The 27,942-nt window shown below is 42.4% G+C and overlaps 1 protein-coding gene across 4 annotated transcripts in view; it reads left to right on the plus strand.

Annotated features, from left to right (window-relative positions):
* CPM (carboxypeptidase M) overlaps positions 1 to 27,942 on the plus strand; it is a 34,832-nt gene that overhangs the window by 1,595 nt on the left and 5,295 nt on the right. The window contains exons 1-7 of one of the 4 annotated variants that reach the window (XM_083463658.1): positions 1,517 to 1,651; positions 1,812 to 1,968; positions 13,363 to 13,460; positions 21,587 to 21,759; positions 23,777 to 23,961; positions 25,163 to 25,333; positions 27,635 to 27,787. In XM_083463658.1, the coding sequence (XP_083319784.1) occupies positions 1,815 to 1,968; positions 13,363 to 13,460; positions 21,587 to 21,759; positions 23,777 to 23,961; positions 25,163 to 25,333; positions 27,635 to 27,787 (934 nt within the window). In that variant the 5' untranslated portion in view covers positions 1,517 to 1,651; positions 1,812 to 1,814. Of the gene's footprint in view, positions 1 to 1,516; positions 1,652 to 1,811; positions 1,969 to 6,875; positions 6,914 to 13,362; positions 13,461 to 21,586; positions 21,760 to 23,776; positions 23,962 to 25,162; positions 25,334 to 27,634; positions 27,788 to 27,942 lie in introns of those variants that run through there. The other 3 variants (XM_083463660.1, XM_083463657.1, XM_083463659.1) reach the window with 3 other exon arrangements.

The raw sequence follows: 27,942 nt of genomic DNA on the forward strand, positions 1-27,942 counted from the left end.
GACTAGACGACCCTCAGCTCTACAGTTCCTAGGATTCTTCTCCAAGAGAGAAACCTTTATTGCATGGTGGATAGCTTAATGAAAATGTCAACCCATTATAAGGCTGTTAGAATTTGCATTTTTTTTCACGTGTTGGGGATCATTTAAAATTAAACTACCGATATCAGAATGCCCTTATACAAATGGTGTGACCTCATTTAATAATTTGCAGAGTTCTGGTCTTTGTTGTGCCTCAAAAAGGATACGGGAGAGCTGGAGAAAGCGCAGAAAGGTGCAAACAAAACGATAAAGTGCTGGAGCAAAAGGGGCTGTGAAGGATATGCTGTTTGGGGCTGTTTTAGCCTAGAAAATGATTGAGTAAGGAGGACAATGATAAGAGGTTGGTGGTGCAGGGAAAGTGGTAATATGGAAGTTTCTCTGTCTCTCAATACAAGAACCTGCAGTCAGCCAATGAAGCTGAACGGTTAGAGATTCAAGACAGGCAAAAGGAAGCCCTTGCAGCAAATAGTTAAAATGAGGAACTCACTGCCTCAAGATGCGGTGATGGCCTCCAACCTGGACAGCTTCCCAAGCTTGATAAAACAAATTCATTCATTGCTGTTTATGGCAAACTAGACAGCATGGCTCTGTTAGTGCCTCCTGCAACATCACAGCCTTGGAATGCCTGCTGCTGAGGAAGGCGATTGCGAGAGCACACCATCCCATGCATGTTCGGCTTGTAGGCATCTGACCAGCTTCTTTGGGAAATGGGGATGACGGACATTTTGATCCGGAGGGCCTTTCTTACGCTCTGTCATCTTTCATGTGAAAACTAATAGCAAGGTATCAATGGGGGGGGGGGGGAGGGGCGGCGACGACAATGACACGGATTTGGCCCTGTTTGGTTTTTGTCAAGAAACTAACGCAATCGGTGGTGGAATGTGTTTGTGACTTGTGGTGGAGCTGGGCAGCTCAGTTGGTTAGATCATAATAATAATTATTTATTATTTATACCCCGCCCATCTGGCTGGGTTTCCCCCCCAGCCACTCTGGGCGGCTTCCAACAAAGTATTAAAATACAGTGGTCTGCTAATCATTAAAAGCTTCCCTAAACAGGGTCCGCGGTCGCAGGTTCGATCCCTGCATGCAACAACTGCCATGATATCCCTGCATTGCAGGGGGTTGGACTAGATGACCCGGAGGGTTCCCCCTTCCAATTCTATGATCCACATTAGTGAAGAAGCGCGCCAATCCCCGGCAGCGGGGCGTGATTCAACTCTGTCGCTTGGGAGTGTGCCGGGGTGGTCTCCCTGGAGGCCTTTCCGGCGCCTGCACACGTAGCAACTTGCCAGCCGCGATCCTTTCCGCTCCGAGGTTCCCTACTTGCCCGCCCGCCGGGCGCACAGGCTGGTCGGAGCTTGATAAAGACACGGTGGGAGTGAGGGGCGGGTCCCCTCTCACGCTTACTGGCTGCCTCCGGCGTCACTCAACGAGGGGTTGGCCCAGCGCCTCTTCAGGAGCGCCTGGAGCAGCGCCCGGGCTCAGATTGCGCTCAGGAGCGGCGCGAGCAGCAGCTGGGAGCGTGGGCGGCGGCAGCAGCAGCAGCAGCAAAGCGCGCGACGAGTCCCGTCGGACTTCCAAGGAGGGAAGCGCCTTTGCTGCTGCTTCTGAGGTAAAGGAGGCGCTGCGGGGAACTTGCGCCACTTTTGCCTCCGGCGCTGAGGAGGAGAAGGCAAGGAGCTCCAGTGTCGCCTTAGGCTCTCTTATCTACCCTCTTCACCTCCCTCTCTTCGCACTGCCCTGACTTTCTCGCTCCTCTTGCTTCTTTCCAGGAGATGGGCACCCTCAGCCTCGTGCTCCTGCTCTCTTTGGTGGCCGCGCTGGACTTCAACTACCACCGCACGAAGGAGCTGGAAGCTTTCCTGAAGGATGTGCAGAGGGACCACAGCAACATCGCTCACTTATATAGCATTGGCAAGTCGGTGCAAGGTACGGCTCCTGCTTCTCTCGCTCTCCTCCTCCCCAAGGGTGCCAACTTGAATTAAAAAAAAAATGGGGGGGCAGGTAATCCCCAACCTTGCAGAGTCAGTAACACCCACACCATTTCAAAAGCAATGCCCACCAAATCGGGGTGTGTGTGTGTGTGTCTTGGACCAATTTCATTGGGGGTGATTGAAGGGCCGTTGGTCCCTAGGAGTTGGCTCCTATCCTCCCCCCATAATGCATTCGTGGACCAAAGGGGAAACTTAACTGGCCTGGGTAGGGAGAGAGGTCTTAACTGCCAGTCATCTCCCCTAAAAGTACAGGTTTGTGGGCTGAAATGCCAATGGGACTTAGTGTGCCACATGTCAGTGGCTTCTTCCAACAGAGTGAGCCACGCCCAAACCCCCATGAAATCTCAGCAGTGGGGTTTTTGGCAGGACCTACCCAAGACCAACCTTTTCTAGTCAGAGTCACCAATTTGTTTAGGGCTGGGGTGTACATTTTCTGTACGCTCGAATGCAGTATATTTAAATTTCTCTGAATGAACCGTCTGGCATTCAAACTGTTTTGGATGGGTTGGGGGGTATTTCTGCCATTTAGCCCATCACTGGAATGATTAACTACTTAAAATGCACTTTGCAAGACATGGGCCTTGAAGCTATTTTTAAAAGATACAAGTTCCACTTTAACACACACACCCCAAGGACCCTTCTACATTATTATTTGTCTTTATAATGCAATCAACATGCAATTGGTACCAATTTGTTTAGAGGGATCCAGATATCTTTTCTGCAGCTAGCACATTTTGCTGTGAGGGAAAACAACACTTTCAGAATGCTCAAATTACATTTTCCTTGGCTAGTGGCTATTGATAATTTATCCCACTAGAAAACTTTCCTATTATCATTCAACATACTATTTGGAATTACGTTGTATGATTACTGACTAGTACCTGCCCTATGATATCAATAGCTGGTAAGTGGCACCTCTCTCCATGCTATTCTATGAAATTTCAAAATAGCAATTGCTTAGGTTTAGGTATATTGTATACTTGTTCTGAAGGCAGTTGCTTCTACAGGTAGATGTACTGTTTGAGTATGGTACAGCTCATATACACTTTTGAGAAAGAAGGCAGAAACTGTGTGGGGACTACCTCCACTTAAGCAGTCCATCTCAATACTTGGTTAAGACGTACATTTCAATCAACATGGCAGAAATTGAGTAATCACATTTACTATCCTAGCAAACAGATGCATAAAGATCAAACCACACATTATGCTGGGAGAAGCATATCTGATATTTCTCTCTGTGTGTATGTGTTGTTGTTTTTCCTGAAAAGCAGCTGTGGAAGACAGGGAACTTGCATTCCCAGCACGTACTCTTACTAAAACAGAACAGATGAAAGGATTAAACCTTGGCTACTGCTCTGAACAAATTTGTAGCCCCACATTATGAAGTGGAAAGACAGGATATTAAATCATGGGCTTCCTTGTGTTAATGTGTTTGTCCTCTAGATGTAGATTAGCTTTAGGTGGGACAGCATAATTATGACATTGTGAACAGGTGTCAGTGCCGGTTTATTTCAAAATTTGAATAATTATTCATCACAATACATAAGAAGTTTGCCAACAACTGCTAACTGACAGGTAATTACTTTTTATTTAATGAGTTGTAGCTTTTATCTCAGCAAATAAACTGCTGTCTACAGTTAATACATGGTGACTTTTTAAAAACACACTATCTAAATTGACCTCTACATAAACCAATGAGTTCTGGTTGGCAGAGTACTCTGTCTGTTTGTTACGCCACAGGAAAACCGATTTAGGACCAAGTTATTCGTACTTGTGCAAATTTATGCTATGCTCCAACTAGTGTCATAGTAAAATTAAGACCAAATAGTTTTTCCTTGCCTAATAAATGACAGTTATTCTAAGAGAAACAGCATAAAGTTACATTCTTGAGAAGTGCATCATCTGTCCACATAATCCTATTTAATCTGGGTTTGCTAGGAATAATCTGTAATTGCATGCACGGAGGCTTCTCAACAGGAGGAAGCAGCTACTGTGATTTTGTTATCATTTTGGGTAGAAAACATTAAAGGGAAATATGCACAGTTCGTATTTTGTAACTGTTCAGAAGAATAATTGAATAACAATAACAGCAACAATAATTCTTTTATTGCTTATACCCCGCCCATCTGGCTGAGTTTCCCCAGCCACTCTGGGTGGCTCCCAACAGAATATTAAAAACACGATAAAACATCAAAAATTAAAAACTTCCCTAAGCAGGGCTGCCTCCATATGTCTTCTAAAAGTCAGAGCGTTGTTTATTTCCTTGACATCTGATGGGAAGGCATTCCACAGGGCGGGCGCCACTACTGAGAAGGCCCTCTGCCTGGTTCCCTGTAACCTCGCTTCTCACAGTGAGGGAACGGCCAGAAGGCCCTCAGAGCTGGACCTCAGTGTTCAGGCTGAACGATGGGAGTTTGAGATGCTCCTTCAGGTATACTGGGCTGAGGCAGTTCAGGGCTTTAAAGGTCAGCACCAACACTTTGAACTATGTTTGGAAACATAGTGAGAGCCAATGTAGGTTTTTCAGGACTGGTGTTATATGGTTCTGTCAGCCGCTCCCAGTCACCAGTCTAGCTGCCACATTCTGATTAGTTGTGGTTTCTGAGCCACCTTCAAAGGTAGCCCCATGTAGAGCACATTGCAGTAGAACAAATTTTATAGTAAGATGCAGGTTCCTTTACATTTCTGAACAAGTGGCAGCTCTGTGATGGGAAGCGAGGTTGAAGAGAGAGTGTATCTGATTTAGGCATGCCAGTCACAGAAGTTGGTACCTTATATTCCAATTAAATACACATGTATGTTTCTACACTAGAAAATGCCATCGCTTTATTGAAAAACACTGAGTGCTTATATCTTTCAGTGGCTTTGAAAATTACTTGGCCTGGATGATTCTCACCCTCTGCTGCTGATTCTAAACAAAAACATGGCAGAGTGGCACATAAAGTTTTATGTGTAGGGTTGTGACTTCCCTGTGCTTCTATTAGAGCTTTTTAATAATTCTGACATTAGTGTTATATAGTCTAGGGATTCTGAAAAAAAGTTGGTTAATTGTAATGCAGAATCCTTCTGCTTCATGATTAATATCTGTTGAGATCATGATACAAAAAAAGGAGTTCATTGGAGGATTATGCCATAGTCATTAAGTGAGCAACATGCAGTGCGTTAAGAAAATATGACTGTAATCTTTTCAATTGTAGTTCTGTCAATCAAAGGTGTTTGAATGCATATATAACAGGCATGTACCAAGTAATATATACATATAAAATACACAGGTAATAAACAATGCAAAATTCCTCTCCAGAGGTTAAGACCAATTAACCCGCAAATAATGTATTACACTTACCTATTGTCAATAATTCAACCAAAGCACAACTTAAAAAGACATAGGCACATATCCATTTTAATTGACTTCCTTGGTGTTAATTGTTTTTGCAACAGTATTTGGCTTCTTGTCAGAGATGGCTGTGCCAATTCATTTGTCTGCATGAATTTCTTAAAATCAGTCTGGGTCCAAAGAGGCAGAAGGAACCGAACCATGCTTTGGAGGTCAACAGTGTCATTCAAATTTTGTAAAATAAAAGCTTCCACATGTACTCATTAATGCATATCAGTTGATGGTGTAGCTACAGCAGGGCACAGGGAGAAGTGGGATTAGGAATGACTAAGGCCCTTACCCTTTGCAAATATGCACATCCTGAATGGTAGTGTGCAGATATGGGTGAAACTCTAAATAAATGGCATATTCAGAATACATATTTTTAGTCCATCTGATTTCAAGTCCATCTTTTCAGTGAGCAAGTGACCAGCAGGGAACTCTTTATTACTGCAAGAGGGAATGCCCTTGAGATATGGGGATGTGCTTTTCTGCTTAAATTGCAGAAGAATAGTTATGGAATGTGTGCATGAAGGCAGTTTATTTGAATGCTTCTGCATTAAAGGTTCCCCCATCATACATGAGACTTTGGCTTTGTTATGTTGGTCACACTGTGCTTCCAGTTCCTCTACCTACCTGTCCTCTAGAGGTGGCATACAAACTATTGCTTTCCTTTTCCCCACAGAAGAGAATGGCAGTGGTCCACATGATCACCAGTGTCAGGAACGGGAGGTGGGGTATCCTTGTTTCCCAGCTGAATAAAGCACTGTAGTGTAGCATTTTACCTTCTCCTGTTTTGCCAGTCGGTTGTATGGTGGAGGCCAGCCTGGTCCCTGAGCCCTAGCAGTGGGCACTCAAGCTTCCTTTGCCACCTTCTTTGCATCCCTATTGCAGTTCCTGGATCCATTCCTTCTCCTCTGCTCATTGTCATGAAGTATTTTGATGTGTGTGTGCCTAAACAAAACCTTGAATTTTGCACACATATTAAGAGCAAACTCATTTTCTATGTACAGGCCCTTTGGGAGGCAAAGCAGCACCAGCCACTCAAGGGCAAGTTTTTAGCAGGCTGTGGAGATCCTAATGTTTCAGTAATACAAAATATATTTAGCAAATAAGTGAGGGCAATGGGACCTAAGAACACCCCAGTGAGGGCTAAACATGCTTAGTGTTCACAGTGTGCTGACTAACTGTTGTGGGGGTGGAAAACTAGGGGGGAGTGAGAAATAGGTTCTATTAAACAGAAGTTCTATGAAAATGCATGGCGAGCTGGAGCCTTGAACACTCAAAAAGAGTACTCCACATTACAATAATTTCAGGTCTCAGTTGTAGTTCATTCAATAAAGAAAATGTGAGTTAAGTTTCCTGCAAAGCTGATCACATTCTCCTTCTTTTCCCCTCCCCACCTTTTACACCTTAATTTTAATTGCATTTACTTGGAATGAATGACCATGGAAACTGATGGGTCATAGTTCCAAATAGATATGGCTGGAATTGAGCTGCGACTCAGGTGAGCCTTGCTAAAACAACTTGTACACCTAGCTGGACCCTGTAGAGGAAAGATTTAATCTAGGTGTGATTCCACCTCTAATGTTTTGATGCCTATAAATATTCATTACACACCCATTTGCTTTGAGAAACAGTACATTACTTTTACCCCTCATATCAGCTCAATAAACCATTACAATCTGACCCAGATAACTAACTCTTCAAGAGTGCTGTCTGTGTCTCTGCTAAGTACAGGGTGTTGTCTGGCCGCATTAACTGTTTCATGATGAAGCGTCGTTTCAGCTTCTTTTTGTTACTGCTGAATTTATATGCGTGATTTACGAAGATTGCATTTTATTACTACTGCCGTGCCCTTGGTATGGAATAAGCAGAGAAGCAGGCATAATTTAAAACATTTCAAGGGTTCCTCCTATAACCTGGCTAGCTTCCTTTTTCCCATTAAAGGGAAATGCTGCTTTTGGTTGTTACATTTGTGCCCTGTCTTTCCACCAAATGCTGCTAAAATAATAATATAAATATTGGATTAACAAGAGTTTGTGCATTTTAGTACTTGAATGTTGAAGGTGAATTTTAATATGTTCAGTTTTGATCATGGAACATCGTTACAAGGTGATACATCTTTACTATACTACTATTGTCTTGTGAAAGTTACTATCAGTACAATGTACTGAAAGCATGGTGTGTGCGAAGGTGTCCCAAAATCAATAATGGGGGGGGCAATACCTTTATTAGAACCTACCAAAACATCACAAAATAGTGAGCAAACTTCCAGGTTATTCAGATCCCTTCATCAGGCTGGATCAGATCTGCAAAATAATAGGAGGGGTACATAATATAGTGGCATTGTGTTAGAACAACAAAAGTTTGCAGTTGAGCCTCTGCTAAATCTGAAAAACTCCTCCCAGGACAAGTTCTAATTGCTGATCATAGGTGCTGTGTATGAATGTTGAAAACCCATCTCTCTTACCAAGAGCCAGAAGGATGCAAAACAGAGAGAGGGTCTTGCGTGACTACATAGCGAAGGTTTACGTCCTTGGCTTAGCAGGCACCAACATATTGTGAACATCCTTAACTGGCCATATTCCTTCCACACTAGCCGGGGAATTAAGTCCTATGGAATTCAGTGGGACTTACTTCTTAGAAGACATGCATAGAATTGTTCTATAAATTGGGCTAAGATTAGGCAAGCTTTTTAAACCTAAACCTGATCATGAAAATTGCATAGAGTTTTAACATAGAAAATGCCCAAGCAGATCCACACTCTGGGACTGAAGATCTGTGTCAAACTTTCTCTATTCTTTTCAGTGGGTGCCTTCTATGTCACACTTTTTAATGCCTGCTAAGAGCTTTTCCATTCCAGGAAGCTTATGCAGGCAATTAAGGGTACATTCCCCACAATGATCTGTTGATGTTTGTTTTTAATTTCCTTTTGCTTCTAACTTGTTTTTAACTTTTTATGATGCTATTGTTTTGTTTTGTTTTTATATTGCAAACTGCTGTGATATATTTTTATGATACAGTGGTATGTAATTTATTTCTTTAAAAAAAATGAATACATATACCGTATTTTTCGCTCTATAACACACACCCGACCATAACACGCATGTAGTTTTTAGAGGAGGATAATCTGTAGGCATGCCACCTGTAGGCATTCCCTCCATAACACGCACAGACATTTCCCCTTACTTTTTAGGAGGAAAAAAGTGAGTGTTTTGGTGCAAAAAATATGGTAATTACTGCTGTCTTTGAAAGCAGGCAGAGTACATTCGCTTAAGAATCTTCACTGTTCTCTGCAAGATATTTTAAAACGTCTGTTGGCTTAATAGGTACAAAATGAGCCAGCAGAGTAAAAAAAAGTTGGTAATATGTTTACTCATACATAAATATCTGACTTATGCAAGGAATCTTCTGTAAATCAGAGGAAGCAGATGTTGTTTTTGAAAACAACTTTTGATTTATGTACAACTGTAGCCTAATTGTAAGGAATCGGGGTTATTTCACTGCCCACAGCAAGCCTTTACCACCTCCATCCTAGAGCTATGTTTAGTTTCCAGTGGCTAAAGTATATATATATAGAGAGAGAGAGAGAGAGAGAGAGTGTGTGTTATAGAACATTATGCCATTTTTCCTTTTCATAGCAGATTGGTTCTTCTTCCCCTTTTATCATTGTAACTGCTTTGAGGTCTTCTATTGACCAAGCAGTACATACATTTTGTTAAATGAACAAATGGTTAAATAAATCTGTAATGGAAGCAAAACTCCCATTGACACTAAGTGGGAGCTTTCCTTTGGCTGCAAATAGCAGTTGTGGAGGTTAAGTTGGTTCAGGAATGCAAGCTGTTTCTTTGCTGCTTGTTCCTTCGCTGACACCATCATTTCCCCAGCCGCCCTCCGTTTCCCCTCTTGTGACAGGGACGACTTTTGCCTGTTTTGCATAAGGGTTTTCTGCCCTATTGAGTCAAACAAAGGCAGAGTGACAAACCTTTTTTAAGGTGTAGGAAGGAATTGATAGCAGAGCACATGGGGCAGTGAGGTTTAATCTTTCATATCCCAGTTGCAATTCCAACAAAAATCTCCCACATTCTTCTTAGGGCTTGCCAGGGGGAATCTCCCTTTTTCTAAAACTTTTCTAAAACTCATAGCCACATGGATGAGGATGTGTTTTTAGGGCAGGGGGATTGTGGTAGTGGGGAGTTTAAATCTTTAATCTCACACAGACACTGCAATTCTGATTAAACTTACCATGCCCTGCTCTTATTATTTTTTACACCCTAATGTTCTTTCTAATTACAAGTTTAGCATGGCATCTACCTTAGCGTTTATAGCCAATTATAATCTGTCTTCTCTTTTTTTCTCTTATGTCAGCAAGCTTCTAGTATTGATATAAATGACTGTCACTCCTCAGTATCCTTTCTGGAAGTATCTTAGATTTCAGGTCACTGTGTATGTTATGGTAGTTTCACTTACAAAAACCACCTTATCCCTATGACCACTCCTGTGTCGGTTTGTTTTCTTAGCACAGCAGAATCCTCTTTTGGTGATAAGGACTACATAGATATTGAAATAGGTAAACATGCTTAGTAAACTTAAGTAATTAAGTAAACATGCATCAGATTAGGGTAGATGTAAAGGGATGAAGACCCTCATAAAGTATTCTGGAGACTCTCAAGCTGATATGCAGACAGTTTCATTGTGACGCAAAAGTTTGGTAATAAAAACTACTAAGTAGCTGAATGGTTAGGAAAGTTACATCTCTACCAAATACACTAATGACTAATGAAACAGTCTCACTGCACAAACAGTGGCCCGTAGTTCCTTTTAGTTATAGATAGAACTTAATGCTAGATCAACATTGCTATTTTCAGTGCTTTCATTCCCCAGAGGAATGAAAGCAAAGTTTGTCCTGATGTCTGAAAGAACATCATGTTTCAGGTGTTGCACTCCTTCTAGCTTAATAGATACAAAATGAGCTAGCAGAGTAAAAAAAAAAAAGTTGGTGATATGTTTACTCATACATAAATCTCTGACTTAGCCCAGGAATCTTCTGTAAATCAGAGGAAGTAGATGTTTGTTTGTTTTTGTTCACATAGCCTATATGTGAACTTTTAAAAATCAACAGCAATACTTTATGTACTGAAAACTGCTAAACAACGCACCATTCACATGGGCTCTGGATCCGGTCGGAAGGCAATCACAAAAGTTTAAATATAAAAAACAGTGTAATAATCCTGCATATGTCCCCTCAAAATTAAGTCTCATTTGTTTCATTTGGGTTTACTCCTTCCCAGATATGAGTTCAGAATTGCAGCCTAACTGTCTGATACAACCAAGTGAAGCTTAATATTATTTAGCTAAGTGTTTTGGCTTCCTCTGTCAGCAAAATGTAACATAATCCAATGCATGTTTACTCCAATGTATACAATGGGTCACACTCCCAGTTAAGCGTGTGTAGGATTGGAGCCTCTGAGAGATAGAAGGAGCCAAAATACATGTTATTTAATTCACACTTTTTACAAAATAGTCACTTTTTGGGGGTTGGGGGTGGGAGACAGCCACATGGCCCTGTATGGGAATGTGCTCCTGATCTGGGCCCCTTACTAGTTTGTTGCTGCTATTTTCCATCTGCTGTTTTCCCCCAGAGGTGTTGGTTGCTCCCAAAGGCACAGTTTTCTGCAAAAGCAGCTGGGCAAGTGAATTGGTCAGCAGTTGGGTGACAATTCCTAAGTGGGAAATTACCAAGAAAGCCCAGACAGTCACATTTGATTTCGAAAGAGGAAACTTGAAAAAGAATATGAAAGGGATAGGCTGAAATTTAGAGTCAGGATATTCAAATCCAGGGATAGCTAACATGACACCCTCCCAATGTTGCTGTGGACTCCCATCAGTCCTACTATGGTGCTGGGAATTGTAGTTCAGTAACATGTGGAGAGCAGCACATTGGCTGCCCCAGGTCAAATCTCTTCAGGATGCTTAGAGGTTATTTAGAATATAATATTGTATTATATTTAAAGCTCAAATAAAATATTTGCTATGCTCAGCAGATGTACAGATAACAGAATAGCAGTGTTGATCATGCAAAGAGTCAAGCTAAGAAATGCAATGCTTTTTTTAGAAAGTGGAACTTTTACTCAAATGAGGGCAGGGGGGAGGAAGAGAGACTCTTGCAAAACTAATGTAAGTTGCCAATAAAACTAAAAATAGAAAATGAGGATGTGTTGCTAAAAACATCCATACAGTGGTACCTTGGTTGTCCAAACTGAATGCTGCAAACCGGACTGTTCCGGTTTGCGAATGTTTTTTGGAAGCCGAATGTCCGATGTGGCTTCCGCGGCTTCCGCTTGAGTGCAGGAAGCTCCTGCAGCCAATCAGAAGCCGTGCCTTGGTTTCCGAACTGTTGCGGGAGTAGAACGGACTCCCGCAATGGATTAAGTTCCACAACCAAGGTACCACTGTACATCAGAAGCAGAAACAAGACAAGGAGGCAGTTGCACTATAGATGAAAAAGGTGGGAAACGATTAAGGAACAAGGATTGGTAGGTTCCAGAGATGAAATCCTTGTTACTGATCTATGTATGATTTTTGATAAGTACCCACACCAAAACCACTTTCTATGAAGAGAGACTCTGAAGAACCCAGGTGACAAAAGATAAAGTCCAGGACTGGTTGACAAAATGAAATCAGTGAGACACCAGACCTAAAGCTCAAACTGGAAATTAAGCATTTTCTAACAAATAAGTTACTTTCCATTAAATCTCCTTGCTGGAGCATTGGCAGGTAGCTAATGGCTGCATTCACACATTACCATTGTGTGAAGCCAAGGTTTACTCATGGCTTCTTGATCAAGGTTTGTTCCAGTGGAGCAAACCATGAGCCTTTGTTTGGACATTAAACTATGTTTGTGGTTTGTGGTACTTAGGGTAGAGCAAAGCAGGAGTGATTTCCATGTTTGCACAAAAGCATTAATTATCATTTATCATGAAGTATGAATGTGGTTGGTGTAACAGCTTTTTTTGTTTTGTTTTAATGTTATATTGGGGGAACCTAGGAAATCAGCCTAACCTATAAAGCATTATGAAACCAATAATTACATTTAAAAAAAGAAAGAAATGTTACCGAGGTAGAAACAGCATGGCTTCTGCAAAGGGAAGTCCTGCATCATCAAGATTTTAGAATTTTTTAATGGGTGGCAGCAAATATATAGGGCAATCTGATATAATTATTTGGAGTTCTGAACAGTAGTCTTGAGAGACAATGGAGTGCGCCTCCAGAGGTGAAGTCAAACCATTGCATTAGCAGCACTGAAGTGACCGCCCTGGAGCGCAAGCCTGGACAGAGTGTATGGAGGTCCTGGGCAGCCCAGACTGCCTCACTCCGCCTCATAGTCCGACCCTATAGTTGTTTAGCTAAATTTAATTTTCTGGTTTCTGACCAAAAATTCATGCCAGCTTTTGTATGTTAAGAAAGTTAATTCTCATGCCTTATATGGTATTCTGTTGCTTTTTAGTAAGCTCCTTTTTTTGCTTTCCTTTTTCCCATTATTCCTTTGCAGCTGATTTCCTGTTGATATATTTTTAAAGTCGTCTTCTATTAAATAAGTCTTTGTTTGTAGAAGTGGGTTAAGCTTTTAAGACTAAGGAAACATTTCTGACAGTTTTTATTTAATAATATTGTTTACGTTTTATTTCTGGCTTAAGCTAAAAAAACAATGTTTGGGTTGCAATTCTGTACATAGTTACTCACACTTGAATCCCAGTAATTGCACCAAAAAATTCCATTGTGAATTGCATCCCAACTGCTTATCAAGTCAGGAAGATCCCGTGCCTGTTATTCTAGGAAGTTTTTTTTTTTTTTTTGGTGGGGGGATTCAATTGAGATATAGCCCTTCATTTGTTTACTTTGCATTATTTTGCCATGGTATATATATATATAAAATTTCTTTTCCACTTAAAGGTAGAGACCTGTGGGTTCTTGCTCTGGGAAGGTTTCCAACCCAACATAGGATTGGCATACCAGAGTTCAACTATGTTGCTAATATGCATGGGGATGAGGTACGTCTTCTACTTCAATTGTTGTGGTTTCCTTTGCAGCATTGTTTGCCTGATATCTTGGAAGCAGCTGAGATCATATACTCATGGAAGTCTTAAGTTTTTGCCAAATTGCTAGAGATGCATTTAACATTTCTCTCTTTAGGGATTCAGAATCGAAGGATGGAAGTGTCGTGGTGGAATTGAAGAGAGAGAGAGAGAGAGAGATGTGCTAAATATTATCAAAGGGCCTGTCACATGTAATATTTAGAAGGTCCATCTGTTTCGATCATTCCTCAAGACTGGGTTTTAGACTTTCTTTCCCACAGTTGATAACAGCTGAAGAAAACAATAATGGAGAGAATGATACATATGATCTTCCTGGTGAATTTCCTAGGACCCCTAGGAAACAAACAAATGACAGAAAAAGCCGTAATCTGACTTACCTTGTGCATTTTTGGCAACCTTCAGTAATAATTAGAAAGAGCATACCAAACAATAATTGTCCTGCTAAGTTCTCCAAGGCTAGTTTTATCTTGTTGCCAAAGCTGAATGCTGATAACATCAATGTGGTTGAGACAGTGTCTCAAATGGCAGCATGAAAAGAATGATACATTATGAAAATAATGTGTTAATAGTAATCAGAGCTTTTTTGTAATGCTAGTCACTAGTGCAGATTACCATCACCTCTTTCTCTTTGGTGCCTATGGATTGGAACCATTGTGTGCTAGCATTTATCAAGATATTAGTACTGGCACCTCATTATTTTTTAAAAAGAGCACTAATTGTACTTGGATATTATGTGTGCAGGCCTTCTGTAGTATGATTACAGTAATAGCCAGTGTTTCCTCTATTTTAACCTGGAGTGGACTGGAGCTTTTCTCGTCTCATTCTTTTCCACTTTAACTCCTTTTCTCTTCAGATGTATTTCTTTCCTTTAAAGCAGGGGTCAGCAAACTTTTTCAGCAGGGGGACGGTCCACTGTCCCTCAGACCTTGTGGGGGGACCAGACTATATTTTGGGGGGGAAAGAACGAATTCCTATGCTCCACAAATAACCCAGAAATGCATTTTAAATAAAAGCACACATTCTACTCATGTAAAAATAGCAGGCAGGCCACACAAATAACCTAGAGGTGCATTTTAAATAAAAGGGCACATTCTACTCATGTAAAAACATGCTGATTCCCGGAATGTCCGCAGGCTGGATTTAGAAGGCGATTGGGCCGGATCCGGCCCCCATACCTTAGTTCACCTACCCATACTTTAAAGTCATCCAGGAACAAATAATGTCAGCAGGCTTTATGCCCAACGTATTTCATATGGACTGGCTGGAATTTGAAAGTAAAGGCCCATACAACCATATGGGATCACATGTAATTTAAAGAACTACATTAAATTTGTTGTGTTTTAGTAGAACTGAATGGCACTTGATGTTGCTGATTACCTTTCTGTCTCCCCTTCCGCTGAACTCCCACCCCCCTTTCTTCTACAAATGTGGAAAGAAATAAGTGTAGATTATAATGTTGACATGACTCAGCTCCAGTCTTTCCTAAAAAGTTTGTTTGAACTATCATGCATTGACTTTGTTGGCAATTTTTATTTTAGAAAGGTCAAACATTTAAGTGGGGTGGATTATTCTATTTTGTCAGTAATCCTGGAGTTTTTCTGTGCTTTGATCCATTTGCATAATAATTTATTTATAAAAGACATATCTAATCCTTAGAGGAATGCCTATACAGTAGAAGATAATTATTTTAATTCAATAGAAATATCTTTCACAGCATCACAATAATAATGAAAATCCAGACTTTTTGGCAAAGTTGATGAAGTTTTTTTTAGTTTTGGCAAAAGTTGTTGAGCTTTTTGGGCAAATTTGCTTCTTAAAAATGTTTTTAAAGAGCTATTTTTATGGAAAAACATGGGTTGCCATACGTCCAGATTTTCCCGGACATTTGCCCAATTTCCACCTGGACACTGCTGCTTCCCAGATATCCAGGGAAATCCAGACGTATTTGGGTATGGAAGACAATGGATTTTGGGACAAATTTTTAAACAAAATTCTTAAAAATGTTAGGGGAAAATATTGACAGATTCTTATCTACACTCTGAAGTGCAGCTTGTATATATTTGTCAGTGCAGTAAGGAATAATTGTGGAATGTCTGGGGTTGACTGTGGAGGAGAGAGAGGTTAAGCATTTTGGCTACACAATGGTTCCTTTCTGTGTTCTCAGTTCATTCTCAAGTTTCAGTCTCAATTCAAGTGGCTTGACTGAAGTGATGCATTTTGCAGGTAGAAAAAGCGTTAACAGTTGCACAATGCTAATACTGGAAGGGAAAGCAGAATATTTTGCATACTGTATTTAAAGAGAGAAATACTGTACAAGCAGTTGGTTCCTCAAGTAAGGAATGTGGAAGGGACGGGGAAAGAAGGACCGAGAGCTGACCTGGCAGCACTAATAAATCCATTAAAATGATAACCAGGAAGCCCTTTTCTAGTGTTTAGGCCTTCACCAGGTTTTCACCATGATCCAAACAAGTGGTGACAGAGCTTTCCCAGTGGCTGCTGTGGAACACCTTGGCATTTCTGTTTTGCTTTTTAACTTTCCATAACCATCTGTATAGCACAAGTACTTATGTGGCTTGTCTGGTTGCAGTCGCTTCTTAACCCCACAGATTTATCAGCTGGGGCATTTGGCCACTTCATTCATTTTGGGAGCGAACCAGTCCACATGGCACACGCTGGACTTTGTCCATCAAGATTATTGATTGATTGAATTTATATACCATCCCTATACCCTCAGGTCTCAGGGTGGTTCACAAAATAAAATCAAAATATAAAACCACAAAATACACAATCAAAATGACAACAATGACAACAACCCAATAACACGCCCCCCCTGAGATCCTCAGGTGTGCAGGAATTCCACACATGCATCTTATGCACAGAGAGCTCTTAATCCTGTTGGGTGCCTAAAGGTTTTGGATTCTCTTCCTGCAATAGTGAGGACTAAAAGACTAAAAAAACTCTCTCTCTCTCTCTCTCTCTCTCTCTCTCTCTCTCTCTCTCTCTCTCTTTCTCTCTCTAAATGCTCAATACTGGTTTATTATATGGATGTGATGTCACCTTTACAACTAACTTCATATGCTGCTAGCCAGGGAAAGCTTCATAATAAGGGGACTGTGTCTTACTAAGGATACCAGGAAGGCAAAGAGCAGTTACCGTGGTTGCCTGCTTCCAGTGAATTCTGGCAATTCACTCTTCACAGGTTGAGGGATAGCCTTTAAGGAGTTTGCAGGTTACAGAGGAGAAGATAAGAGACTGGCTAGCTCAGGGCAAGAGGTTGAGGATGTGAATTTAGACAGGTAGGTGCCACAATAACGGAAAACAACCTGCTGCCGTAACAAAATGCTATCTTAATATGGATTGCAGCCCCTTCTCTTCCAAGGCACACTTCTCTTTCATCCAGACCCAAGGGAAAGGAGAACCCAGTGTGTAATTATTGTGTGCTCCCAAAAAAACAAATTCTAGTCTGATTAAAAAATAAAAATAAGGACAATCTCTCTCTTGACAGCAGCGAAGCAACAGCATTGTTCTAAGTTGTTGCTGATGGGGAGAGGCCTGACTGCGCTAACAAAGAAGCATTATTTTTAGCAGGGCTTGACAGTGCCAATATGAGCATGGCCTTTTTAAAGCAAGCAAACAAAACCACATATGACCCATATCAGGGTGGCTTGGGGGGAACAACAGGAAGAAGCCTTTTGGGAAGTGTCTGCCTATCTCCTGTGAGATATTTATTTATTTATTTTGCAATGATAATATTCAGTTTGCATTACTGATGGGCTTACCAAAGGCTAATTTTATTACTTGGTGGTGTGTGGTTTTAATTACCGTATTTTTCGCTCTGTAACACGCACCCGACCATAACACGCACATAGTTTTTATAGGAGGAAAATCCGTAGGCATGCCACCCGTAGGCATTCCCTCCATAACATGCACAGACATTTCCCCTTACTTTTCAGGAGGAAAAAAGTGAGTGTTATGGTGCAAAATATACGGTATTTCCATAACATGAAACTTGTGTAAAACTATAATTTAGTCCTATGCAAATCGAACAATACCATATTATGAGTCTGTGGCACGGGTGAAGTAGGCTAACCTTGTTTAAATGAGAAAAATGAAGTGAAAAGGAAGGTAAACCAAATAGCGCATTAGACACCCCTCCCAATTCAATAGACATGTCTATGAATTCACTGTTGTGTGTGTGTGGGGGGGGGAATAGATCTCTTCTCTCGCTACAATTAAGGGAGTGGAAAGAGGGACCAAGGAGCCATCAGATCCACTCACCAGCCCAAGGCAGGACCATTCACCCTACTTTCCCACACAGAGTACACTATGCAATCCACACCACACTGCATTCTGAGGAAAGAGAAAGTGCACTGCAAAACCAGTAGTTTCAGATTAAGGATTTCACCTGATGCCAGGTGATTGACAGAGGCCTGTAGGAGTTGGTGGTGGTAAGGCACTCTAGTTCAGAAAGGTTCCGCAGTCCTAGTCTCGCCATTCATAAAATACTAACCTATTGATTTCCTTGTGCTAATTCTCACTTCTTCTGTACTTTCCTCATGTGTGGGGCCTGACTTTTCATTAATTCCTCCCCCACCCCCATCCCCCAGTGATTTAGTATGTTGAATACTTTAATTGCTGTTTTATGGCTTGGCCTAGTTTAGTTGCTGCTGTTTCTGTTGATGTTGTTTTACCTTTGAATGTTTATTCCATACTTTCACTCTTTTCACTGTGCATGTGTTGCTCTGCGAGGTTATGCTAAAGGGTAATTGTGAATAGATACCTGCCAACCTTTCCTTTCATCCTCCTTTAAGGACTCATGTCTTCTCTTGCATTTCCCTCTTGATGAGGCACTGCTTCCTTTGAATAATTTTTATTGTCAGCTAATTGTAGTATAGGTTTAATTGTAAACCCTTTAGTTATGCCTAGCCAAGTTTTCTTTATTCTGCCTATCTCGTTCTTGTGAGCACTGCAAGCAGCAACCCGTGCATTTTATTCATATACAGCACATAGTATATGTTTGGTGCTTTAATAAATAACTGTTGCTGCTGATCCCCACAGCATCTCACATGATTTCCTTGAGGTTGCAGTTTGACACAGAACAACTGCTTCAGGAGCAAATAGGCATTAGATCCCTACTTTATCATTCATGTCTGAATACAAATACTACAAAGTTCCTCAGCTGAAGTGAGATCATGACGGTACCAACAGGACAAAAAATGACTTATATCTAACAAACTTTATAATTAGGCTTGGGAAAATTGGCTGCAAGGGGAGCCTGTTTTCAAGCCTAATTGCTGCGCATGGCGGGCATTTTCAGAGGAGATGAGCCTCTCTTCCCTCTGTGCTTTAACTCTCCTGCTGAACTGTATGACACCAGTAATTAGAATTGCAAAAAAGTAATTGGAAAAAAGCCTTTCATGATTAAATGCTAACTAGAATATGCTCATCATCGCCTAGGACAGGGGTCTGCAACCCGTGGCTCCGGAGCCGCATGTGGCTCTTTTACACCTTTGCCGCGGCTCCAGGGCGGATACTAGCAAGGGGAGGAGGCACATTGTGCGCCCCGACACTCCCCACTGTGGCGGGTGCTGTACTGGCTGTGATGTCGCATGGGGGCGGTGCATGCGTTAGTCACGCACCACCCCGACGTCGCCTTCCTGCCTGCTGTCAGATCGTGGCTCCGGAGATATATTTGTTTTAAATGTCACAATGGTTTTGCGGCTCCCAGTTTTTTTTCTTCGGAAACGGGTCCAAGTGGCTCTTTTTGTCTTAAAGGTTGCAGACCCCTGGCCTAGGAAAAGTGTCAGAGATCCCACAATAGGAAAAAACCTAGAACATCTCCCTTTGTTTTTTTGTGCACCGTGGAATGTGACTAGATACATGTTGAAGAGCTATGGTGACATTTATAAGTGGGTAGGGTGGTGATGTTCTGTTTTTGCAATAGGAACTATTTTTACGATGCAACGTTATGTCATTGCTAATCCTATTTAAAATGTTGAGACGGAAGCAAGCATCCATGGAACTATGTATTATCCTATTATGTCTCTGAGTGCCTACTTTTCTGGCTTGCTTGGGCCTGCCCAGCACTGGCATTCAGCATTTGGAAGGTTTACCAGTTCTGCTCCATAGTAATAGACAGAACGGGACATTTTTAGCTTGTGATATCAAAGTGCTTTCTGACCCTTTGCCTTTTCCTCTTTTCTCTCATTTCTGCTTTTGTCTCCATCCTTTGGCCTAACATAGCTTTGCTTACAAACTTGGATGACGCCTTGCTAAGGGGCTGCTTCCTCAAAGTGTGCACATATAATTCAGTAGCTGAGTTGGTTGTCTTGTCAGCCTGCCAGGTAGTAAATAAAGTTGTTTCCAGTTAACACATAGGTGAGTGTGGAAACTCTTGCCTGAATCTACCTTTGGTCTTTTAGTAGGATTCAGTCATTAGGGAATCTGTCAGGAGAGTCATTTAATCCAGAGAGACTATGACATGCTTATTAAACTTTTGCCATATTCTCTGTTTTATTTTCCTGCTGAAGTTTCCCTTCCTTTTAGGCATAGCAATTTCTGAAATGTGTCCCATTTCATTAAAGATCTGCATTCAAGGTCATTCTGATTTGGTCATGAGCAATATTGAACGAAGTAGAGCTATGTATTTTACAAAACCATTCCAGCTCAGTTAACTAGAAAATAAAAATAAAAATACATAGTCTTCCTCTTGCCTCTCTGTTCCAGAAACCAGATCTCATCTGGCAGTAGCTAAAGCGCTGAACTTGTAGGAAGTCTACAGCATTCCAAACTTTCAGAGTTGGACACTTTATTACGCAGGATAGTTTTCATTGTAACAACACAATGTCTGCAGTATAGACAAAAGAGAATAGAATGTGCTGGTTTAAGGAATGTCCAGGGTACATAGCAATATATTATGATATTTATCTGTGAAGTCCCCAAGAGCGGAAAAAATTATGCTCTTAAATTTGCTCTTAAATCTGTAGTTAAAGAAGTTAGATTAGCTTCAACCAGAGCCAGGGCCTTTTCAACACTGGCTCTGGCCTGGTGGAACGCTCTCTCATGAGACCAGGGCCCTGCAGGATCTGATTTCTTTCCGCAGGGCCTGTAAGACAGAGTTGTTCCGCCTTTGGCTTGGAGCCACTTTGATTCCCTCCCCCTCTTTCTTTTTCCTTCTCCTCCTGTGATGAGGCTGCATTTTAATATTTTAATGTTTCAATATTTTAATATTGTATTTTAATCTTGTTTTTTTTAGTTGTATTCATTCAATTTGTTTTTATTGTTGCTTGTTAGCCGCCCTGAGCCCGGCCTTGGCTGGGGAGGGCGGGGTATAAATGAAAATTATTATTATTATTATTATTATTAGTTGGGCTACAACTCCAGTAAGCTCCAGCTACCATGACCAATGGTCAGGGGTGATGGTTGCTGTGGTATAAAACCTCTGAAGGGCATCAGGTTGGGGAAGGCTAGGCTATAACATCTAATTCTCAGGCTTGTGGTCCTTGCTGAAAACTGCTGCTTACTGTGATAGGGCCAGCTCACACTGTGAAAATGTTCCCATTCAATGTGTTTTGGTTGTCTGTTGCCATATGTGTGCATATGATTGTGTGGGAAATGTAAACAAATACAACTACAGGGATTTTTCCACTCACTGGTGCTTTTCTCCAGCTGCAGTGATTGGGAGGGAAAACTCATTGTTCGCTAGCTGTGCCTGTGTCTGCGTCCTGTCTGGTTCACTTTCCACATGGATAGCATTGCTTGGGCAACGGGTATTTTGGCTGGAACTGGTTTTCAGTGGGAAGCCTCACCCAGGCCCCAAAAGCATTCACTGGCACAGTTTTTGTTCAAGCCATAAGAAAAGTATTGCTGTGTTTTTCACATCTGTTTGATTTCTGGGGGAAGTATATTTTAACCCAATTCATGTTGGCCATCATATTCTGCTTGCTAGTTTTAGGAACATGGTGCTTTGTATTAGGTCTGCATTATGTATTACCTTTGTACCTTGGGCAAACTAAGATCTGTGCTGCACCTTATTGACCATTGCATTTAAAACACACACAACTCTGTGCTTCTTAAAACAGGCAGTCGGGAGGGAGTTGCTGCTTCATCTTATAGACTTTTTGGTATCCAGTGATCAGCATGATCCAGTCATTACAAAACTCTTTGACAGCACCCGAATACACATCCTGCCTTCAATGAACCCTGATGGATTTGAATCAGTAATCAATGCCAGCTGCGAGCCTCTTTTTGGCAGGTGAGAACAGAGCAAAAATTGTTATGGGGAGCACCTTAGGGTTTGCTTTCAATATGTTTCAGAACCCCACATTAAATTCGCCCAAAGGCTTCTGTTCCTGGTTCCAGGACCTCAAACTCCAAGTTGTCATGAATCTGGGTCCTTCTAGGCCGGGGGTGAGAAAACATTTATTTATTTCTCCTCCTCCTCCTTCTTCCCTGTTAAAAAAAATAAAACGATGAGAGAAAGAGAAAGAAAGGAGAGAAAAAATAGCATATACAAGGATATAATATAGTACACTAAATATACCGTATTGGCCCGAATATAAGCTGCACCCGAATATAAGCCGCACCTTTAAAATTGGAGGGGGGAAAGAAAAAAAGAGAAAAAATCTCCAAATATAAGCTGCCCCATTCCTCACTACTCCTGGCTACGTACTGGGGGGGGGCATGCTACGTTGCCGGCAGCCTTTCCCCTTCCTTGCTCTCTCCCTTCCTAGCCTTGGAGAGGATGGGGAATGACATGCGGGGCAGGCACCACTTTGCTGCGCTCCTGGCTGCACACCGCAAGGTTGCAAATATAAGCCTCACCTTAACTTTTCACGGTCGGAATTTGGGGGAAAAGTGAGGCTTCTATTCAGGCCAATATGGTAATAAGTTACATTTCCATACATTATTCAGCTTTTAAAGGACATCTGCAGGCAGCCTTGTATCAGGAAGTTTTTAATGTTTGATGTTTTATTATGTTTTTATAATAATAATTTATTATTTATACCCCGCCCATCTGGCTGGGTCCCCCCAGCCACTCTGGGCAGCTTCCAACAAAACTCTAAAATACAATAACCTATTAAACATTAAAAGCTTCCCTAAACAGGGCTGCCTTTAGATGTCTTCTAAAAGTTTGGTAGTTATTTTTCCCTTTGACATCTGGTGGGAGGGCGTTCCACAGGGCGGGCGCCACTACCAAGAAGGCCCTCTGCCTGGTTCCCTGTAACATGGCTTCTCACAGTGAGGGAACCGCCAGAAGGCCCCCGGTGCTGGACCTCAGTGTCTGGGCAGAATGTTGTTTTTATTTGTGTTGGAAACCACCCAGGGTGGCTGAGGCAACCCAGCCAGATGGGTGTGGTATAAATAATAAAATTTGTTGTTGTTAGGCTGCAATTTTCATATCTTCAGGTGCTCTAGTGTCATGGGTGCTACAGACGCTGCCATGCGCTGCAGGGGTGTTTGAGTAGCACCTAGGGGTGGTTGTTTAATTCAGCCTCTGCTTACTCAACCACCTTTCCCAATCCTTGAAAAGTATGGCTAGAGTTTATAGCTGTTTTAGTTTCTGTATCAGCAGTTCATTCATTCTTTCAACTGGACCAGATGCTTGAAGATAATGAGGACTATGAGGTACCCATTGGATATTCCATTCATTAGCCTACCTGTTAAGCGAGGCCAATAATTGATTAATTAATCCTGCAACTGTACTATTGCTGGTGGTCACTCAGCTTTCAGCTGACCCACATCCTGCTGATATTTATTCCTGGAGCACAAACAGTATATCAAGACAACAAAGCAAGCAAACAGACACACAAAAAAAACACCTCTGACAGGGTGTTCCAATAAACAAAAAGGAAGAATTGGGCAAACAATTAACCTACCTCCTTGAAATACAAGATTCTTCTGCAGTAGGCTTCCAGTACACAAGGGTGGGGAGATCTTTCAGCCTGAAGGCCACGTATCCTGGTGAAAGAGACCAGAGGCAAAAACAGGCAGAACAACATATGAAATGTTTACCTTTGTACAGTAGGCTAGTCTACATCTATCCTCCATTTAGGCAAGCAAAAGGCATTAGTAGGATTCAAAGATACAAAAAGTTTGAGAACCCCTGCCATAGACAGCTTAAAACTATGAATAGCCAACAGTATTCTAGGGCCCTACTAAAAGAGGCCCTAAACAGACAGATTGCAACCAAACATTTGCATCCTAAACTCACTCATTTGAAAGTATGTTCTAGATGACAGCCTAATATATATATTTTTATCCCTCTTAAGATTCAATGCTAATAATAAAGATCTGAACAGGAACTTCCCGGATGCCTTTATCCTAAATACTCATGACATCCAGCCAGAGACTGAAGCTATAATGAACTGGTTAAAGAATGAAACATTTGTCCTCTCTGCTAATCTGCATGGCGGATCACTGGTCGCAAGTTACCCTTTCGATAATGGCAATTCAGGTAAGCTATTGCTTGAGCATAGGGTCACTAACTCTATTGGCAACCCATAGCTGATGTTTCACGATACACAGGCAAAGGCAGGTCTTCAGTTCTGTCTATAATACAAAGTATTTGAATCATTTGATCTCGATCATATAGACCTGTTTTGAACTCCCATCAGCCGCAGCCAGCATAGCCAATAGTCAGGGTTGATTGTTGCTGCTGTTGTTTAGTTGTTTAGTCATGTCCGACTCTTCGTGTCCCCATGGACCAGAGCATGCCAGGCACTCCTGTCTTCCACTGCCTCCCGCAGTTTGGTCAAATAACTCAGAGAAGCTATGAACTATGCTGAGCAGGGTTGATTATATATTCAAAACAGGAATTCATAACATGGAGTGTACATCGTAGCACTGGCCAACACTCCCACAGACATTCAGCCAAGCCACAACAGGGCACATTTACAGTGGTACTTGCTTTCCAGCGGTTCTCAACCTGTGGGTCCCCAGATGTTATTAGCTACAACTCCCATCATCCCTGAGCTCCGGCCTTGCTAACTAGGGGTGATGGGAGTTGTAGTTCAACAACATCTGGGGACACACAGGTTGAGAAAGGCCGATTTACACTGCCTTTGATCTAGTCTAGAGGGAATTGTGCCAGTAATGTAAGTTTGAAAATGTGGCAAGCTATACATGCGACAAGGGACACGGGTGGTGCTGTGGGTTAAACCACAGAGCCTAGGACTTGTCGATCAGAAGGTTGGCGGTTCGAATCCCCATGGGGGTGAGCTCCCGTTGCTCGCTCCCTGCTCCTGCCAACCTAGCAGTTTGAAAGCACGTCAAAGTGCTAGTAGATAAATAGGTACTGCTCCGGTGGGAAGGTAAACTGTGTTTCCGTGCACTGCTCTGGTTAACAGAAGCTGCTTAGTCGTGGAACTCGCCAGAAACCACCACCACCGCATCTTCTCACTTCTCTGGCAGCGGGCAGAGCACACTGTGGGATTCCCCCACTTGAGGCAGCTGCCTCAGTTTGCCTCATGGGTGAGCCAGCCCACATTTTTTAGCAATCCTTGTACTGGGAAGGATTTCTAGCGGTAGCCAGAAATGTGCCTATGCTTGTATGATACAAACTATACTTATTAGTTGTGATATGTGTGTGCAGAAACCCAGGCAAACACAATCTACACTGTAACCAAATTTCCACTGTGGTTACTTTCTTTCCACAGTTACTGTTAATTTTCTGGATGAGAGCCGAACTGTGGATAATGATGTTTTCATGCACCTGGCGAGAACATACTCAGAGAAACATGCCACGATGCATAAAGGGAATGCGTGTAACTCTGTAGAATACTTCCCAGACGGCATTACAAATGGATATCAGTGGTACATGCTTCAAGGTAAGAAATTCCCCCGTTGTTCCCTAAGTGCTCTCCTCCTTTTTTGTATATTCTACACTGCGTACACAGGTATAAAAACAAAAGAAGCAATTTAAAACAGTAAAAATCCACAAAGCAATACAGTGGTACTTCATGTTACATACGCTTCAGGTTACACACTCCGCTAACCCAGAAATAGTGCTTCAGGTTAAGAACTTTGCTTCAGGATAAGAACAGAAATTTTGCTCCGGCGGCGCAGCAGCAGCAGCGGGAGGCCCCATTAGCTAAAGTGGTGCTTCAGGTTAAGAACAGTTTCAGGTTAAGTACAGACCTCCGGAGCGAATTAAGTACTTTACCCGAGGTACCACTGTACAAAAATACTGCAGTGACCCAGTGCAAAGCAGTACATAATATATTGCAATCAAACACAGTGAACACCTGCAAGATCAGTAGGCCATGGTGGGGAGACAGGATCCAACCGACAAGCCAAATCCTGAGCTCTTCCACTCCCCTTTCCCAGCCATTTTGACTGACTCGTCATTATCATGGTGTCAGGTGGTCCAACAGAGCTTGCTGAAAGCACTGCTTAACCAATGGGAGCTTAGTGCAAGCCCTGTTTTGGGCAGAGATTGGCTACACTATGGAGTTCCCAACTGGGAACTTGGTAGTGCAGCTGATTCCTGTGGGGGCCTGCTGTCAGTGCGTACAAGGCCTTGCTTGCCAAGGAGGAATCAGGAGCACATTTAAGACACATTTCCTTACCTGCCCCGCATGTAATCTCCGGTTAGGCCCTCTGCCAGACCCTATTTTGCCCATGAGCAGGGGATTCCCCACTGCTTTTTCGGGACCAATTTCCTGGCAAAAATTCAGAACTTTTGAAGTTCTTCAGTCTTAAGCTAGTGATGGGTGGGTGGGTGAAGTGAGATGAGGTGCCAAGTGATATTTGCATTCCAAAGTGGGTGCCCAACACACTTATAGGCATTGGAAGTCTCTGCTTGTATTGATGTGTGTGTATGTGTGTGTGTGTGTGTGTGTGTGTGTGTGTGTGTGAGAGAGAGAGAGAGAGAGAGAGAGAGAGTGTGACTTGGGGGCGTGGAGAATAAAGTTTATGAGGATTGTGCATAAATTGGATAACCCAGGAAAATAATCCTACATTGTAGTTGGTTGCTCCTCAACCAGAGGACAAAAAATGTCCTACCTATATACCTTTTGCAGTCTTCTTATTGGAAAAGTGAGCAGAAAGGTGTTTCCTTTCCTCTTTACTTCATTGGCATGAGCTTTTAAGCTGCATGCAGCTGTGTTGCGGAAGTAGGAGACCAAGAAAAAGTGGGGACAGCCTAGTGCCGGTGTAGTAGTAGTAGTAGTAATAATAATAATAATAATAATAATGTTATTATTTATACCCCGCCCATCAGGCTGGGCTTCCCTAGCCACTCTGGGCGGCTTCCAACCAAATATTGAAATACAGTAATAATAATGGCTTAAGACAATGGTTTTCAACCAGTGTGCCGTGGCACCGTAGGTGCCTTGAATGATGCTCAGGGATGCTGCAGGCAATACTGGCCTCCGCCCCTTTCCTTCCCTCCTTCCTCGGATGCCGCCTCACGTTTCTGCCTCCCAAAGGCTTGCACAACTGTTTGTTGCAGCAGCCCTGGCTATGAGCTCCCCAGGCAAATGGTGCCTCTGGGGCTGGCCAGGGGGTGCTTACCAGGCAATTGTGGGGCAGTATGAGGAGTATGAGGAGGCACCTCTCTTTGGGGTGGGGGGTGGGCAGCTCAGAGACCAGAGGCGGCAGCTGGGGCTGCATGGAGGACCCCCAAGGAGAGGAAAGAGGAGAGGAGGCTGAGGGAACACTCCACAAGGGAGGGTGTTTGAAAAATGGCGAGAGGCCGCCAGCTCTGCAGGCAAGGGGTGACGTAACTGGGCTCCTGAGCCCCACAGGGGTGCCGCAGAAAGAATGTAGCTGCGTCAAGGGAGCTGTGGACTCAAAAATGTTGAAAACCTCTGACTTAAGAGAAAACTGTCCATGCCTAGTCATTTGCCATTGGCAGATTCTACAGGACGGTCTAGGGAGGAAGAAGCAGTGGGCAGCGGTAGCAGATCAACAAGCTGAAGTGACAGTGGCGGCGGCTGGAGAACTGGAACACTGCTGGCTTGTCTGCTGACCAGCTGTTTACTGCTCACATGCCAAGCCAGCTTCCTGGGGACATTTGAACCAAGGCTGACGAGTTGAGGCACCTGGCAAAGGAGTTTAGGAGAGTATTTAAAATGCTAACTTTTTCTTAATGGCATTTAAACTATGCATTTAAATATATACTTTAGGTGGGATGCAGGATTATAGCTACGTCTGGGGACAGTGCTTTGACATCACTCTGGAAGTATCGTGTTGTAAATTTCCACGGAAATATGAGCTTCCATCCTTCTGGAATGACAATAGAAATGCTTTGATCGAATACATTAAACAAGTTCATCTAGGTAAGATGGCTCTACTCGGTTTTCTTTTGTCATAGCTAATATTCTGGTTTGCATGTGTTGTAAACAAAACCTGCCCTTACGCCCTTATGGGGTACACAAGAGCCCTTATAGAGTCCTTTGTAGGTTCTCCATTGATAGGAGAAAATAACAGAGGC

Source organism: Podarcis liolepis (assembly GCF_965112155.1).
Source record: "Podarcis liolepis genome assembly, chromosome: 10".
Classification (NCBI taxonomy): domain Eukaryota; kingdom Metazoa; phylum Chordata; class Lepidosauria; order Squamata; family Lacertidae; genus Podarcis; species Podarcis liolepis.